This window comes from Eurytemora carolleeae, unplaced genomic scaffold, assembly GCF_000591075.1.
Source record: "Eurytemora carolleeae unplaced genomic scaffold, Eaff_2.0 scaffold397, whole genome shotgun sequence".
Lineage (NCBI taxonomy): Eukaryota > Metazoa > Arthropoda > Copepoda > Calanoida > Temoridae > Eurytemora > Eurytemora carolleeae.
Genome location: NW_019396371.1, coordinates 235,103 through 254,267, shown reverse-complemented (window position 1 = coordinate 254,267; position 19,165 = coordinate 235,103). Strand labels below are relative to the sequence as shown.

Genomic DNA, 19,165 nt, shown 5'->3' with positions numbered 1-19,165 from the left:
AGGTTCAGGTTCAGGTTCAGGTTCAGGTTCAGGTTCAGGTTCAGGTTCAGATTCAGGTTCAGGTTCAGGTTCAGGTTGAAGGAACCCCTGTATTATAAAGAAAATAGAAGCATCAATATATTGTTGAATAAAATCATCTGAAGGATCATATAAAATATATTAAATGGGGTTTAGGAAGAATAAACAAAACCCACTAAAATATTAACCAACGATCCTTCTTATCCTATAAAACTAACTAACTGACTGACTAACTAAACGAACAACTACAGCCAACCAGCTACGTCACTAAATTAATTCCTAATCTTATAACGTATCAGCTAACTAACTAACTAACTAACTAACTAACTAACTAACTAACTAAGTAACTAACTAACTAACTAACTAAGTAACTAACTAACTAACTAACTAACTAACTAACTAACTAACTACTAACTAACTAACTAACTACTAACTAACTAACTAACTAACTAACTAACTAACTAACTAAGTAAGTAACTAACTAACTAACTAACTAACTAACTAACTAAGTAAGTAACTACTAACTAACTAACTACTAACTAACGAACTAACTAACTAACTAACTAACTAACTAACTAACTAACTAACTACCTAACTACTAACTAACTAATTAACTAACTAACTAACTAACTAACTAACTACCTAACTACTAACTAACTAATTAACTAACTAACTAACTAACTAACTAACTAACTAAGTAACTAACTAACTAACTAACTAACTAACTAATTAACTAACTAACTAACTTACTAACTAACTAACTAACTAACTAACTAACTAACTAACTAACTAACTAACTAACTAACCAAACCAACTAATTAACTAAGTAACTAACTAACTAACTAACTAAGTAAGTAACTACTAACTAACTAACTACTAACTAACTAACTAACTAACCAAACCAACTAATTAACTAACTAACTAACTAACTAACTAACTAAGTAAGTAACTACTAACTAACTAACTAACTAACTAACTAACTAACTAACTAACTAACTAACTAACTAACTAACTAACTAACTAACTAACTAAACTAATTAACTAACTAACTAACTAACTAACTAACTAAGTAAGTAACTACTAACTAACTAACTAACTAACTAACTAACTAACTAACTAACTAACTAACTAACTAACTAACTAACTAACTAACTAACTAACTAACTAACTAACTAACTAAATGAGTTCACTAAAAATCTATAGAATCGTTAAAATACTTATTTTTATACATCATATTTCTGAAACAGTTCGAAACTTTATAATTTGCACAAATAACGATATTATAAATAATTTGCTGATAAGTCATTGTTATTTTACATATTTATATATTTATATATATATATATATATAAATAATCTATAAAATCTATCAGTAAAAGTATTGTTAAACCTTTTCATGAGTATAACAATGGCCGCTACTATTCACGGTATTACAATACAAAATGGTCTCATTAACTCCGTTCAAAAAATCATGATTTTAGAAATTAATAAAAATGACTTAAGCTTTAATACTTTATGAAAATGAATTGTTCAAAAGAATAAAGACTTTGCCACGAACTCAAATTATATGAAGCCTTTAACTTTACATCATTACGATGTATACCTCAGATTCAACTCCTTTTGCTATTTGCTATACTACAAATACAAATTTTTATTGTACAATTTACATAGTAGATAAATTTTCTTATTTAAACTTTCAAAAATTGTAATCTGACGTTTTTGTTGAATTTTTTGTACAAATTTTAAAAACGCATTTGACATATTTTTATCCCTGTTTTACTAACCAGTGTTTGTAATATTTCCATTTCTTTCTAAACAATGATATAGTTCACACTGTAAACTGGAGCCGTTAACGGTTTTGGGATTTTTTTCCGTTTAGGCCATTAATAAAATTTAAATCATTATCTAACGGCAATTTAAAAACGGAAAATGCCGTTAAGTGAACGAACGTTTCGTTCTTACCTTTAAAATGAACGGCTAACAGAAATTTTTACTTCTTAACATAACGGTTGGAACTATCCGTTAACGAAACGGATAGAAAAAGTTGGAACATTTTTGTTCTTCCCAATAGTTTTTAGTTTTATTATCGAAAAAATAAAATATTTCAATATTTCGCACAATTTACTTTAGTTTAACGTGTAGAATACAATTTACTTTAGTATAACGTGTAGAATACAATTTACTTTAGTTTAACGTGTAGAATACAATGTACTTTAGTTTAACGTGTAGAATACAATGTACTTTAGTTTAATGTGTAGAATACATTGTACTTTAGTTTAACGTGCAGAATAATAAAAAAGAAACAGAATCAATCTTATTTTTGAGCACTGCGGTTCCTTTTTATTCCGCTGTAAAATATATAAGTTGAGTTATATATTACCATATATTCTGAATAAACCTAAATGTGAATCAATTTACCTTTTCAAGGGATTGCTCGAGTATTTGGGATGATTTTACATTTATTATATCTTTTGTACGAAGGAATTCACTCCTCCCACCAACCTTTAATAAACCTCTTATTGAAAATTCATCGATATATATTTGTTCTATGTATTATATATGTATCAAAGTAGAATCTTAAAAAAACTTAAAATAAAAATTCCAAATTTGTTATAAATATATTTTTATTAAACGTTATGAAACTTTTCCTATTAAAAATTAATTTATTGGTTAAGTATTTTTGTAAACTAAAAGCGTTTTTTACAGAAAACTAATTAATTTTTTTGTACGTCTATTTTTCCAATTTAGACTTCAGACTGTTTACAGGGTCACTCACACTGGATGAGACTTCAGAGACGACCGTTTGGAATTTCTTCAGTTTTTTTTTAACAAATTCATGATTTCTTTAGTTCTTTACAAAATAAAGAAATAGAATTTAGAAACAGAAGGTCAGATTTAACCTTCTTATACCCATAATGTCAGCAGAATATCATTAAAATATTATCTTTGAGGATACCCTATCACATTCAAACGTTCAAGCATTCCCCTTAAAACTTAGAATTATTGATCTTTTACATTGTTTTGTTACTCTTATACTGGTTAATTGGTTACTATATATTACTACCATCTTACTACCAATGACTATTCCTAAATATTAATTCTTCTCTATTCAGAATGGATCTCAGAAGAGAAGGATTCCACTGGATAAAATGATAGCTACTATTAGACCAAATAAACTATTTAAAAAATAACCTCTTTCTTTCATTAAATCTAAGACATTTTATTTACTTATACTTAATCAACGTCGCCTTGATGTTATTTGCCACATGGGACTTTATTCGTTGATTATTTCTTACGGCTTAAATTAGGCCTTGGTTCAGTGAAAATTCAATTGAAAAGACTTATACTATAAATAGATAGGACATATATTTAAAGTTCCTAACGGATCTTATGTTGAATTAACCTTATTTCAATGTTCAGTTATTCATGTCATGTATTTGTGGAAATAGAGCGGACCTTGTTCTATACGATGGAGATGGAAATTAAGAAGACTTGATTCCTTGGAAATGAAATATTTATAAATAGCTATCCAATGATTTGAAGTATGGTTTTACTAAAATTTCTAAGTCAAGACCTTTATAGTAAGGAAACTATTTTCTAACACTTATAAGTTCTCTTATTAGAAATGATTATTTTCTAAATTCAACATTTATAATTTATCTGGAAACCTTTTGATTTATTCTAAGTATTATCTCTAGGTTAGGAAATATTTATCAATTATTGTCAATTAATTTAGTAGTATGATTTTACTAAAAGTTCAAGACAGTCCTCTATTTCCGTTCTGAACAATTGTTTCTAAGACATGATACCTTATGTTTATGCTAACTATTTCCTCCAATATTTAAGTCCTGTTTTTGGAGCTGATTATTTTCTAAGTCCAACTTTTGTAATTTGCATGGAGACATTTTTAGGTTTATTCTAAGTATTATCTCTAAGTTAAGAAGATGTAAATCAATCAATCATTTATTTTCTAAGTCCATATTAGTCAAATCAATTTTAAATACAAGTCCAAATCACACTGTGGTTCAAAATATAGTACTTATGAATTTAAATTACAACATTACGAGAGATTATAAAGTGACCTAATATATATGAAAGAGCTTACCCATGATATGAAGACCGACTGGAGGATAAATATACAAACTGGGGGTTAAATACATGTAAATTAATTCATAAATCAAATATCCCTGTATTTAATAAGATTTTACAAAATAATCTTTTCTGTTGAACTGAGACCCCCCAAGACCGTCCAAAAAACTAATTTAAGCTAATTTAAGTTGGTTCAATACAACATAACTAATGATCTCACACCATTTTAGCAACGAGGTTATAGAGTGATGATGTACGCTAATCCTTTACTAATTGTACAGGCCATGTACTTCACTTCCAAAGGTCAATCTGTATATTACAGCACTCGGGGGTGATTTCTGAAAATATTTTTATAGAGAATTATTTTTCCTTGTAACTATTAAAATCCACTACCCCTTTATCGTAGGCAGGATTACATTTTCACAGGAAGACGTACATTTACAGTCTTTTACAGAGCAATATTTCATCGTTAATAAACTGTTCTCATAAAACTGAGTAAAATTTAAGATACAAAACCTCCCCATACACGTCTATTCCGAGAGCCTACTGCATAATTGATGTTTGTACTGTATGAATAGGCCATAATCTCTTTATCAGTAAACTATCCCAAGTGTACACTCAGGCTAAATACACAGGGAGTGGTAGCTAAGATCCAGCCCACCTGATTTTTAGACATTTATTTTTTAGTTGTTGCATAGCTCTGAGGTTTTTGAATTAAATATTTATCATGTTTTGACAATATTAAATTCCTAGCTTCTGCAGGACTAAACAGAATTTCATTTCCATGGAATGACAAATAACCATTTATTTTTAGGTTTTTAAACCAAATAGCCAGGGACGTAAACGTAATTTCAAGAAATTAGAAAATTTAAATCTTATCCATTTGATCAATAATGTGAGAGATAACGTTGTTTTTTTAGCTTAAAAAGCGTTTTATCGATTTTGTTTACTTTTCTATTGGTTTTCTGCAGTAGAAATGTGCAAGTCTCTTTTGCAAAGAAGCCACAATTGAAAAGTATCAGTTTTTATAAACATAAACATATATATATTTCAGACTTGATCTCAAGACAAAGCGCGAAAAATGAAAATAAGGTAGAGCCTAACGTTGAATTGAATTATATAAGCAGAATTAGCAGACTGGATCTATTTGAGCGATCATGCCATCGAAATTGATTCTACGTTTGCCTATACTCCATTTCATTTTCAGCGAACACTCCCTTTAGAAGTTTAATTGAAATCAATTGAATCAATTGAAATCTTTATATTGACGGTCACTTGAAATATTGCTTACCAAAGGCCAAAATCGTCCCAGCCTTAAAAGTTGATGTACAATTTTTATATCTGCCTGAATCTCTATAACAGTAAAATGTTTAGCGGATCCAAAACCCCTCACCTCTAATTAGAAATTCTGTATTCGTTTCTATTTTCATTTGTCAGAAATAAAATTTTTCAGAAATTTTAAACAAAATTCTTCAGAATTTTACCAAATTGGATTTTGGGTCTCCAGAGTTTGTGGATTTAAAAGTTAAAAGATAAAATAATATTGAAATATTAAATCAATTATTTTGGTAGGTCAAACAAATATTATAACATTTTGAGTGTGAACTTTGTTGCAAAAATTCTGACATTTTTTGTAGTTTTTTAAGATTTTAACAATTGAGTCAGAAAATGTACTAACAAGGCCCCAGTTCGAAATATGTGACACACATTTTTTACTTTTCTAGACTTTCTGATTTTTCCCAATACAATACCGGACTATACCAGGCTGAGGTATAATTAATCTTAAAACCATTTAGAAACAATTTCTCCTTTTCAAGAAACAGTTCTGTATTATTTATCAAGTGTACTTCTTAGATATATCAAATAGAAATAGAGTATACTCCGATTTACAGTTACTTTATCCCCCCCCAAATGTATTTTTTCATAGGAAAAATGTTCATAATTAAAAATATTAAAGGGACTTTCGTCGTAAGTTTAAATGACCCTCCATTTAAAGAGAGAGGGTCACTTTTAATACACCACGGTACCTTGAAACCATAATTTGATCAATAATGACAAAGATATCATCGTTTTCTGGCTTAAAAAGTCACTTTTGCAGAAAACCCACCAATTTAAACAATTTTAAAAAATTGTTTTGTATAGACAAAGCTTATCATATGCCACTCTTTCTATTACGTTTACACTTTTACAGTCACTTTAATAGATGTTTTCGTCATCATGATTTGTATGTTTTTCAATTTTAATTTTGTAAAATATTTCAATCCATTCATCATCCTTCATCAGTTCTACAATTCTTGAACATATTCATTTGAATAATTAATTAAGAATTGAAAAGTTTAAAACCTCATATTTTGGTGGATTTCTCCTTGTCAAAACTTAGAAAATGAAGGCATCACCAGGTTTTATGATTAACTTTATCTATGTTCTATTATTATAACAAAAAAATAATTAATGAACGTATTTTTAAGGGAGTGTTCGTCTTTTTTAAAAATACATGGAATACACTGAAAACTCTGGTTAATTTATAATGCCGACTGGACAAACGGCAAGTTTTTGAAGTTTAACGGAGTTGAAGGGTTTCCATTGGCAAAACTTCTGCGAAAGAAAGCGCAAAAAATTTGCTTCCGTTGCGCTACATTTTAGGGCGAAAAAATAGCACTTTGCGCAATCATATGCAAACTTATTTCGCGCAAAATTGCGCTATTCTGCTTTGGCGTTATTCTGTTTTGTGAAATTTTGCGGAACAAATTCTCAGTAAGAAGTTGAATAAAGGTATAAACTGTATAAATTAGTTATCTATTAGATTGCACTTTTTTGCATATAATTGTAATGCTTAAAAAGGAACTGAGTACTGAGTACTTGCCTGAAACTCTATTTTGCAACCTGAGGCAGGAACACTGCAAATCTAGATGTGCACGATTTTGCCAATTACTCATTTTAAACTTAAGATCAAAACAGACGCGTGGCATTTTTAAAATGTCTATGTAAAAGTATCAGTGAGTTGGCAAGTAAACAAAAGGACAAGGCGTTGCGACACTTCAAAGTCGAGACTGCATAGTGTATACAAATTTGATAACTAAGTGTTGTCTTTATCTCAGTGGGCATAGACCTTTGATATTTCAATCATATCCATTCGACTAGTTGTAGTCAATATTTGAAATATTAAAGTTTAACACCACACAATACTTTAGACATCTATCAAAACTATGCATCAATTTTCAAATTTATAATTTATAATTTCTTTTTTATTAATTTGAAGATTTTGTAATTAAAAGTAACCAATCATAATTTATTTGTATGTAAATTTTTGAATAACCCTAAAGTTTTTTGATTTTGTGCTAAAACTGTTAATTTTGGTCAATTTGAAATGACATATTTTGTGTAAAAATTTACGTTTTGCGCAGTACTTCCTGTGTTGCGCAAATTATGCTTAGAAAATTGCGCAAAAACGCGCAAAAACTGTTGCGCTTCATGTGCGAAAGATGCGCAAATTTCTGAGCAAAAAATATTGTTATTTCGTGATAACCCTACCGGGAGGTCGTTAACCAACAACAAAAACCTTTGATTTTTAAATCGTTAACGAACGGAAACAGCCGTTATTGTTAATTTTTCAACTAAAAACAGCTTGAAGCTTTTATGTATATTGATGTTTTTTACGTGTTTTGATGATTTTGACTGTTATCTTCAAATTTTTCCATGCATTTTAACATTAAATTATCATTAGCGGCTCATTAACGCCATTGATAAAATTGAGATCTTTAACGAAGAAGTAACGGGAAAAACCGTTAACGAACAGAACGTTCCTCTCGACTAAATAACAAATTTTATACCTGAAATTTATTATAACTATTTTAACTAACCGTTAACGACGGTTTGAAAAGAATTATAAGAAGAACCCGATGCCATTCCAAAAGTGTTTCAAAAGTTATAGATTTGTATCACAATAAGAAAATTAGCCCCCCCCCCCCCAAGACTATTTTGGGAAAAGGACACGTCAGCCTGAATAGGGTTAAGCAAATATTTAATTTTTGATATGAATAAAAATAATGGTCATGCCAGCTCTTTTATGATTAATACATTGTTTTTAAATATTTGCTATTACTATCGTAATTATTATTAAATAAATTGCAAGTGTTCTGTAAAGTGCTTATTTTGTGAAGAGTCTTGTTAGGCTTTAATAAATGAGTGGTGGGATAATCCGCCGGTAACGGTTGTTTTTTGCATTTAACGGCATTTTCCGTACATAAAGGCACAAAGCGCACAAAAACTTTAACATCGCAAGCCGTTAACTGTTGTTTAAAGTATTAACGGCGTTAACGGTTTGATCCCATTCCAAAAATTTATAAAACAAAATCCGTTCATAAAATTGGACTATGACACAAGACGTCACCAAATTGCAAAAAATTCTTTAAAAGTTCCCCCGGAACTGAAGACGGTTTTTAAAATGTATAAAGTATGATTTTGTCCCCATCCGTCAGTAAGATAAGCTGAGATAAACAACGGTGTAGAAGAAGATTACATTCTGACCAAAAACTGGAAACCCAGACTTCGCGGACTTTTTACCTCTGGTCCAGAATGATTTATAGACTGGAAGTGGTGGATTAAAACAGGAAGTTGGGGATTATAGAAAGGTGAGGGGATTAAAGAGAAAAGTGAGGGGATTAAAGAGAAAGGTGAGGGGATTAAAGAGAAAAGTGAGGGGATTAAAGAGAAAGGTGAGCCGATTAAAGAGAAAGGTGAGGGGATTAAAGAGAAAGGTGAGGTGATTAAAGAGAAAGTAAAACCAAAATTTCTGATTATAAAGATTTTCAAAAAAATGCAATCATTTAAATAAAGAAAAAAGAAAACCCTGAGATTTACTTTTAGTTTATCGAATTAGAAAACCAGAGGGGTGATGTATATAAGTATATATTAATATAAGTATATATGAATATAAGTATATATGTATATAAGTATATATGTATATAAGTATATATGTATATATGTATATAAGTATATAAGTATATATGTATATAAGTATATAAGTATATAAGTATATATGTATATAAGTATATAAGTATATAAGCCTGGTTGCATTAATATGCAGTTTGGAATCAAACTTAGTTTAGTGATGATAAGATGACTTTAGGATTAGTCATAATCTGTGTTATATAGAAACACTGCATACAAAAATTAAGAAAATGGAAAAAAATATTTTTTTAATTATTGCAGGCCCTAAGCAGTATAAGCAGTGTATAACCGTATTTTTTATCATTATTATTAAAGAGATAAGTATCATTTTTACTGTGAAAAAAAAAACATTTTTTCATATCAGCAACTCGACTTTAAAGTTTAAATTATGAAAATATATTCAGAAATTACCTCTGAGAATTTATCCTAATATCTGAGTTTAGTAACAAGCAAGGTTATAATGCAAGGAAAGTCGTTTTAGAGGTGTACGCGTCTTTTGTACTGCAGTAAACACAAGACGGATGTCGAAGCCTGACGTTTGATCCATCTTTCACATTAAAAATCAATGAAATATTCTGGTCATTGGAAACTTATGTGAATTATCAAAATTATCAAAGTTTAATTCTTTTATCCTCCTCGGTTGTTTACAAATTCCGCCCAGAGAGAACTGGTTTCAATATGTACGCAGAGTATACGCAACTTCAATTAACTTTCCTTGCATTATAATCTTTGTAACAAGCAAGGTAAAAAGTTCGATTTAATGCATGATGAATATCAAAAACAGGGATGTTTTTTGTTCAAATAAAAATCAAGAATTAAAAGTTTAAGAATCTAAGAAATGACATTTTAGATCTTTTTTTAAGATTTATTAACTTTGATATTTTAAAGCCCCCCCCCCCCTCCACCTTCATCTCCTTCCCTCTCCGTTCGATCTTTCTCTTGAATAAAAAACTGACATTTCATTTACATTTTGCAAAAAGTAAACATCTTTATTATATTAAAATACTATTTGAGAACACACTGCAACGGAATATAGTTTTGTATTGTCATTTTGAATTTAACTTTTATGGTTTAGAGATGTTTTTATAACATTACCTTGGACATGGATGGGAGGGGGCGTTGAAATTAATGGATGAGGGGGAGGGGGGAATGGGATGAGGAGAGGGGGGAGGCGAAAGAACTCCTCCTACAAAGCCTCTTCACAATCGTGTACTGTAGTTTCAGTAATAAATGTATACAAACAACTCCTCCTGAGCCCGAAATTTAAAAGAGTATCGTTGAATGAAACTCCCGAGTTTCCATTTTGAGGTCTTAACATTTAAGTAAATTTTAATTTAAGAGATTCGAAAAAAAGGAGAATATGAAGAAACTAAATAATAAAATATTTCATAACAAAAATATTGATATCTACAAAACTGCCTAACCCCATCCGTGAAACCCGGGTTTCAAAACTGGTTTTTAGAACGATACCCTGTCTTAAATTTTGGGCTCTGCTCTCAGAAACTGCAGTACACTTTATATGGAAACAGTTTAAGAGAATTCCGCGGAGAATTGGAAATAATACACACTAGCGTTAGTGCCCGGCGTTGCCCGTGGAATAAAAAAATCCACTTTTAAGCCTTTGTTACCCCAGGGTACCCATGAGTTTCCCAAAAAATTCAGCCAATTGGCCAACATAGAAAACATGTAAATATATATCATATGAGCAAAGAGCTTTATTCTATATATGAATATATTTTAATATATTTTATTTGTCTTAAAATTAAAGTTTAGCAGTGGTTTACCATTTAATTGTTTTACTCCGAGAATGGTTTTGGACTCGGTTTATATCTCGGTTTATATCTCAGCAGAAAGAGATAAAACGCTTTTTGAGCAGCACTGTAACAAGAAACGAAGATTAATGCAAACTTGTAAAAAGATGAGAAATTACAAGGAAAACGGACACAGTTATACTTGGAGATAGAGATAGGTTTTATAGATAGATAGATAGATAGATAGATAGATAGATAGATAATTAGATAGATAGATATATAGATAGATAGATAGATAGATAGATAGATAGATAGATCGATCGATCGATCGATCGATAGATAGAGAGATAGATAGATAGATAGATAGATAGATAGATAGATAGATAGATAGATAGATAGAGAGATAGATAGATAGATAGATAGATAGATAGATAAATAGAGAGATAGATTGATAAATAAATAGAGATAGATTGATCTAGATATATAGATAGATAGATATATTAAAAGAGTTTTTTTAAGCAATTTCCCAGAATTTTGCATATGGTCAAATACACATTTTTTCTCCAAAAAACATTTATACATATATGTGCTTTTATTTTATAATCATTAAAATTCATTTTTAAAATTGGGATGTTTAAAAAATGTAATCTAATCCCCATATTCCCACCACACACCTTCCCACCACACACCTTCCCACCACACACCTTCCCATCACACACCTTCCCACCACACACCTTCCCACCACACACCTTCCCACCACACACCTTTCCCCTCAAACAATTCTCTTTTTAACCAGCTTGGGAACCCAGCTTTGTCTGGAAATTATACTTTCGCAGTAAATGTCAACTTACTCAACTTACACTGTTAGATCAATTTTGAACCAAGCCAAGAACATTAGCGTGGGTTTAACGTGTGACCCTGTCTAAGTTTGAGGCAAATTGGCCAAGAAATTCCTGAGTTATGATCGGAAATTCATACAGACAAACCGAGATTAATACTTTATTTATTGTAGCTGGTTTTGAGGTTTAAAAGTGAAAATAAAATCTTTTATAAGCCCCCCCCCCCCGGCTCCCCCCATTAAACGCCCCTAATTATGTATGTATCCTGTCAGGGGCGTATTCAGGAATTTGTCTCCGGGGGGCGGGGCTTAAATTTTTTTTTCTTTAAAAAACCGGAAACCATGTTTTTCACTAATACAGGGGCACGTGGATTTAACGGTTCTGTTAATATTCTAGAAAGCTGAGACTTTAGATCACAATTTGACCCATTAAACATATTTTGTTAGCCTTTTTTCTTAAACACTTTCTTGTTGGCATATGCAATGCAATGAAAATGTATAAAATAAACAAATCCGTAAAGTAAAAGATTGTTGAATTATAAACCAAAACACGTTTGATTTCAAATAGAAGAAACCGAATGCTGCTCACTCTTGTTAGTCCGGTGGTGGGGGGGGGGGGGTTAGCTCCCATAGCCCCACCCCTATATACGTCTTATGTTTTGTCTTAGCATGTGTTTTAGAACTAATATATGAGTGGTGATGAAAAGTAAGTCCTAGAATTAAGGTTTTTAAAACATTAAGATAATATTAGTACAGATGTAGAACACTCATTCTTATAGCTAACTTTGATATCAAATATTAGATAAAGAAAATATTTTTTCAACCATTTTAAATTTGCTCATTCATTACAAATCATTTATACCTGTGATTTTAACGAAGGAATTTAGTTTGCCACAAACTCAGATTTTCTAATCACAATATCTTTGCAACCCAATGTCATAGACCTTAGATATTTCAAACTATAATGAATTCTGTTATATCATGCATGATCTAAGTTTGAAATATCAAAGATGTACACCCCATCAGGTTGCAAAGATATAAGGATAATAACATTTGAGTTTGTGGAAAAAAAATCAAGTCATTCAGTTTAATGCTAGAATCAAATTGTTTCTTTTTCATTATTATATTAATATTTTTGTTCTTACTGAATTTTTTTCGCAGATTTCTTCAGATTCTTCAAATGTCGTCTTTTCATTAAAAATCAGGAAATCTTCAGAAAATGGTTTTGAACATTGAGACATTACAGAAACCAATAACTGAATAAGATTACTTATTTTCGATGATAAGAGTTAATTTTTATTTTCTCAACCTCTTCTTAAACAACTAATAATTTCACTGTGAAATTTTTGCAAAATTTTTCGTGGTCGTCATTGAAGAAATTAAATAAAACCGATTCTCAAAATCTCCCTCAAAATCTATGAAGATTTTAAACATTTGCATTTGAGCATTTGAGCATTTGCGCTCTTGCTGAACAAATATGCACCTTAAAAACCTCTGATGGGTCTCAAATGATTCCTAAAGAATTTCTCAATAATACAGCAATCTCAGTTCAACTACCATACCTTGCTGGTCACTCCCTTTAAAGTCCAATTAAAAATAAAATGAAAAGTGTTGAATACCCGTTATGCAAAATTATGAATAAACAAATTTATCCTTTTCCTTTGCCTGAACCCTGGACCACAATTCTGAATAAAGGTTTCAGTTATGGTATTTAGTGAAGGGAAGTAACTCTTTTTCTGAGGCTTTCTTAGTGTTTGGACTTTTATCATCATAAAATATTATTCCATAAATAAAGATGCACACATTTAAAACTATATTATTTAAAAGTGTACTTTTAAAATGTAAAGATGATATTCACTTCTGTATGCCGAGTCCATTAGCGCCTCATCCAATCAGGGTTCAGTCATGAGTTTGTTGTCTATTCTGAACCAATAGAAATTGCTTAGCGGTAACATTAATCTTTCTATCTATCTCATTATCCAATTAGAGTTGTAAATCCTTATATCATCAGCGCTATAACAGTAAATAGAAATATTTACTAGACTTCTACTAGCTGGGACTATGGTGAACTCATGTAGCATATTCTGTTGTAATGTCATGTCCAGTATGATCCTTATTATCTATGTTAGTAATATATCTTATCTATTTCAATGTTGACCCTGACTGTCCATTACGGTCAGTTTCGATTTTACCTGTATATAAAATAAAGTAGCTGAATACGAATTGTTGATTAAACACGGACGTATACATACAGAGCCTTGAGTTTTGGCTAGAGATAGGACTCAGTTAGATTCTAATAATTAGACTTTGAGTGTAGTTATCGTTGAGTTATCTCGGGGCTAGATTTCTTACACTCATTATCATATGTTGAGAATTAACAATCTAAAACTACTCAAATTTGTAAGCTTTTAAAAAATCCAAAAAAAAACTTTAAAGTTTAAAAATTATTCACTGCTTGCCTTAGCGCAAAAACCTTTTTCCTTATTTATGTTATTGTTATTTTAATATTTATGATGTAATTGAGACTAACTTATTAGCCCTACCTCCCTCCGCCCCCCCCCCCGGGTTAATTCCAAATAATAAGGGTTAAAATGCCGCCATAATGACCAATATGTCTAAGGTGGGGGAGGATCTAGTTCTAGATTGACCAATAGGAGGACAGTATAGGTACAGGTGTCGACCAACAGGAGCACAGAGTTTATTTAGGTTTAACATCAGTACTCTACTGTCCTTCTCTTTCATTAGAAGTTTCAGGATATTTTTATATTTTGTGTTCAACCATTTTTCGATAGAGAGAGCTCCGTTTTCTTTAGATTTTTATTTTTCATTTGTTCCATGCTTTATTCTTTTTTTTCCTTTATATTCTTCTGTGTTCCATTATTTATTCTTGTGTGTTCCATTATTTATTCTTGTGTGTTCGATCCATGCTTGTTTCGTTTTTGCTCCATGCTTTATTCTTAATTTGTTGTTTCATGATTTACTTCTTTTTGTTCCATGCTTTATTCTTATTTGTTCCATGCTTTATTCTTATTTGTTCCATTCTTTATTCTTATTTGTTCCATGCTTTATTCTTTTTTGTTCCATGCTTTTTTTTCATTTCTGTTCCATGAATTATTCTTTTCTTGTTTCATACTTTATTTTCTTTATTCTTTATTCATTTTTGTTCCAAGCTTTTTCTGTTCCATAAATAAGTTTTTTTGTTCCCATGCTTTATTATTTTAAATCCAAGCTTTATTCTTTATTTTTTCAATTTTAATCATTTTTATTGTAAGCTTTTTTCATTTCTGTTCCATGCATGGACCATGAATTCGTTTTTATTTTGTTTCATGTTTTTATTTGTTATCACGGCCACTGCGATTTAATGGTCTCACGCTCTCAAGCAAAAATCGTTGAGAATTTTGCCAATAACTTCTAAAAAACCACATCTAACAACAAGTGCTTTACAGTGCTAAAATGTACATGTAAAGGGCTACAGAAAAGCATAAGTGAGTTAGAGCGGTAAAATTTAAGCTTAGGGCGTTGCGACACTTCAAAGTCAGCCCTGTCTTAAAAATTGATGAGACTGTTTATAAGGAGGCTGAATCTATGTGCGGCTGTGTACTTTATTTATTTTCTATTTTTGTCCTTTTCTCTCCATTACTGTAATTAGTGTTAATTAGCATCTCAATCTAATTGAAATTAATGAGGTTATGTAATTGTATCTTATTCTGAAATATAAAACAAACCAGAAAAGGTAATTTTTTTTCTTCTTGCCCAGGTAGAACTGTGAGCTGGGTTAAAAAAGGAAAAAGCAAAAAAATTCAAAAGAAGTTTATTTGTCACACTAAACCATTTTTTGAAGAAACGTTATTTCATGAATTTGATTTTCTTTTTATGTCACTTTTTTTTAGAAAGAGGTTGTGAATCCGAAATGCCATTCTTTTAATGTGGGGTCACTTAAAATTTTGTTAATAGTCTCTTTATTGTTAAATATTTCCTCCAGTTATCATTTACATACACCCGGGAACAATTCTAAGGAATTGAGTTTGTGCAACAAACCCTCATATTCGAATTCTTAGACCTTTGCAACCCAATGTTGCAGACCTTTGATATTTCAAATTATGAATTCTGTTTGATTAAATAATGAAAGTAAGATTCTAAGGAATTGAGCCTTTGTCACAAACTTAAATTTTCTAATCCCTATTTCTTTGCTACCTGATGGTGCATATCTTTAATAGATTTAACAGATTTTATATGTTTGAAATATCCAAGACTATCAGAGTGCAAAGAATATCAGAGGATTAGAACATTAGAGTTTGTGGCAAAGACTTCATTCCCTTACAGTATTTTTTAACTTTAAAAAGATCTTGTCGTTTTTGTCTTTTCAATTTATAAATATTTCAGATAATATGGAGAGTAGAGGCAATGACATCGAAATACGGCCACGGTAAAGTTATTGAGTTTAAGTTTATTGTTTTATAAGTGCGGCAACAATTGTGATCAAGTCTAATCAAGTGTATTAAAGTCTAGACATGTTTTTTTTACTTATTTTTTATTGAGATATAATTCATTGTTGTTGTTTTTCATATCAAGAGGTTACAAAATAGTTTTTAATTTTTGCAGAGTCAATAATATTTTTTTTATCACTCAATAAATATTTACTTTTTGTAAAAAATGATAGGCAAACATTTTTTTTAAAACTTGAGCTGGAATTGTTATAGAGCGCTTAAAAATATTAACTTAAATCTTAAATGCTACTTTGATCACAACAATTTTTCTTTGTACATCGTTCATGCAGATTTTGAGGAATTTTATATCTTCAATTAACGGAATTCCAAAACATTTCAAAATTTAAATTATTTGTATAGCAAACTTTGTTTATGAATCTTTTCTAGACTTGTGAGACTCAGTTGTCACAAAAAAATGTAGGCCGACCCGTTAAGCCGTTGACGGTTTTCGGACACAAACACCAAAACGAACAACCAAAGAGACAATTTCACAATTTAGATATTTATAGTTGCCATAATTAGGGCTTTCCTGAAAACCTTCCAAGTTTTTTTTTAATTTGTTTTTTTACTCAGATCTTCAGCTAACCTCAGGGAGAGGGACAGAACTCAGAGTGTTAATTCAGCTTTTACATTACTCAGGTTAGATCATTTATTCATGCTTTCATCCTTTCAGTCATGCTTTCATTCATTCATTTTTGCAGTTGTTCACCCTTCATCCTTTCATATATTCATCCTTGCAGTTGTTCAGCTTTCATCCTTTCATTTATTTATCTTTTATCCTTTATGTTTTTACTTTTTTATCCAACTTAAGAAAGTTTGTTAATTTTTTTCGCAAATTTTCCTGAATTGGAAAATTTTCTGACCTATTCGGAATAAATAAATAAAAAGCTCCATTGTCCTGTTCATGGGCCATTTTTGAACTCTTCTGCAAGTTGTTAATTGAACGTAATTGCGCTTCTTTATAATGTACCGTGAAACCCTTAATAACGAATACATAGGAAGAATTTATAAAATGTCGTCTTGCCATTTTTAAATGAGTTTTATACTATATTTCGTAAATTTCAGTATTTGAGAAAATAAATAAATAGCCATGAATATGCGGGCACAGTTTTAAAGAGTTCCATATAATCAATTCATTAAAAAAACTAAATATCTGCAACATTCAATTATCAGAAAGTGAAGAATACGACATTTGACGAATTCTTTCGATGTATTCGTTATTAAGGGTTTCACTGTATAATACCTGTAAAAAAAAGTGTCTTAAAACAGGTGTTGAAAATTGAAAAATTTGCAAATTTCATAAAAGAAATTATTTACTTTAATGATAATAATCATAAACTAAATACATTAAAATCCAGTCAATATGAAGAGACAAAGTGAACTATTATTCTAAAATTGGATTTATTTGTGAACAATGTCTAATTGATTAAATTTACTTCAGACAATTGATTCCAACCCAGCCTCTGAACCGAAAGCTCTCTAAGATTGAGACATTAAAGTTGGCAACCTCGTATATTGAGCATCTTGCAGCTACACTACACGCCGGTCAGCATACTAAACCTGGCGGACTCTGCACTTTCTGCCTCAGGTACAGGGTGTCCCACATCATATTAGAACGTCAACGGGTCTAAATTGCGATTTTCGGGACTAATAAGAAAATTTAATTAGAATGAATCAATTTGAAAAAGAACATAAGGCTTATATAAGAATTTTCTTGCGGAAAATGATAAGTTTTTCGAGCATTAAGGGTTTATTTTGTCGTTAAAGATTAGAGATAATCTAATATAATATGGGACGCTCTGTAGGAACCAGAGAACTCTAGAGAGATTGTCGTCTTCTTTTCCCAGTTTAATCATGTTTCTTCATGGATTTATAATTTTGGAATTTTAGTAATAGAAATATTTGGCTGAAAAGGCATAATTTTTTGTAAGCACGTTGACCATTGATCGTTTTACTTTTATATCGTTTTTAAAACAAATTTAACTTGGTTTAAAGTTTGTTTTTATTGAACTTTGCAATATCTTTATCCAAAAAAATGTATCTTTTGGGGTCGTTTTATCTTTTGTCAGGGTCAACATGCCAATTTTTTATCCTGAAAGAAAATATATGCAACAAAACGACACAAAAACGACGCAACTGACGGAACATCAATATCATTTTAAGCATGAAAAAAATTAACGATTAAAAAAATACAATAAGGAAAATATCTCATAAAATATTTATCCATCCGGCCGGCCAAACCTTGGTTTGGGTGTCTGGACTCCAAATCTTTACTTTCATTTACATGATCTGATGTTTTGGATCTCCCTTTTTTATTTGTTATTTGAGTAATTGATTTGTTGATTGATTTAATAATTGATTGATTGATTAAAGGGAAGAGAAAGAGAGAAAGAATGTCGCTGATAAACCATCAGATCCAGATCAGATTCCTCACAATACCTTCAACAATTCATTTATCAAGATAGATCAATTAGCGCTCTCTGATCAATCAATTGATGCTGAGCAATCATTGAATAGTAATCAATCAATTCATTCCGAGAATATGTTAAATTCTGATCAATCAATTCTTATGAATCGATTACACGGATATCAGTTGAACTCAATCAATCGATTACACGGGGATCAATTGAATCAATTAGAAAGTGATCTAGGATCAGATGATCCAAGAGATGTTGTTTCACTTGAAAGAGATCAACTTGAGTTTGAGAGATGGAGCAAAAACGATCTTTACAGACTTCATCATGGGTTCAAGCTTTATCAAGAATATTCTTATTTATAAGAAAGTTGAATAAGTGGACAACGGGCGTACTCAGGAATTTGTCCAGAGTGCTTAAATTTTTTTTCCAGTACCCGCTGGTCCCTCAAAACGTCCTGGTAATCATAGATTTCACTAAATCACGGGGGCTAAGCCCCCATAGCCCCCCCCCCCGAGTACGCCTCTGAAGTGCACTTTTTTAGTACTGTTAAGTTATAATTCTAAAGATTTCAAAAATGATGATTTTTTTATTTTAGTTAATTAAACTCTTTGATAGT

General features: G+C 30.5%; 1 protein-coding gene across 1 annotated transcript; it reads left to right on the top strand.

The window, feature by feature from the left end:
- Positions 1–16,032: 16,032 nt before the first annotated feature.
- On the top strand, positions 16,033–19,165 carry LOC111701909 (pancreas transcription factor 1 subunit alpha). The gene is made up of 4 exons (XM_023473393.1): positions 16,033–16,071; positions 16,706–16,771; positions 17,574–17,720; positions 18,506–19,165. Exons 1-4 carry the CDS (start codon positions 16,034–16,036, stop codon positions 18,909–18,911), a joined length of 657 nt encoding a protein of 218 aa, XP_023329161.1. The 5' UTR covers position 16,033; the 3' UTR covers positions 18,912–19,165.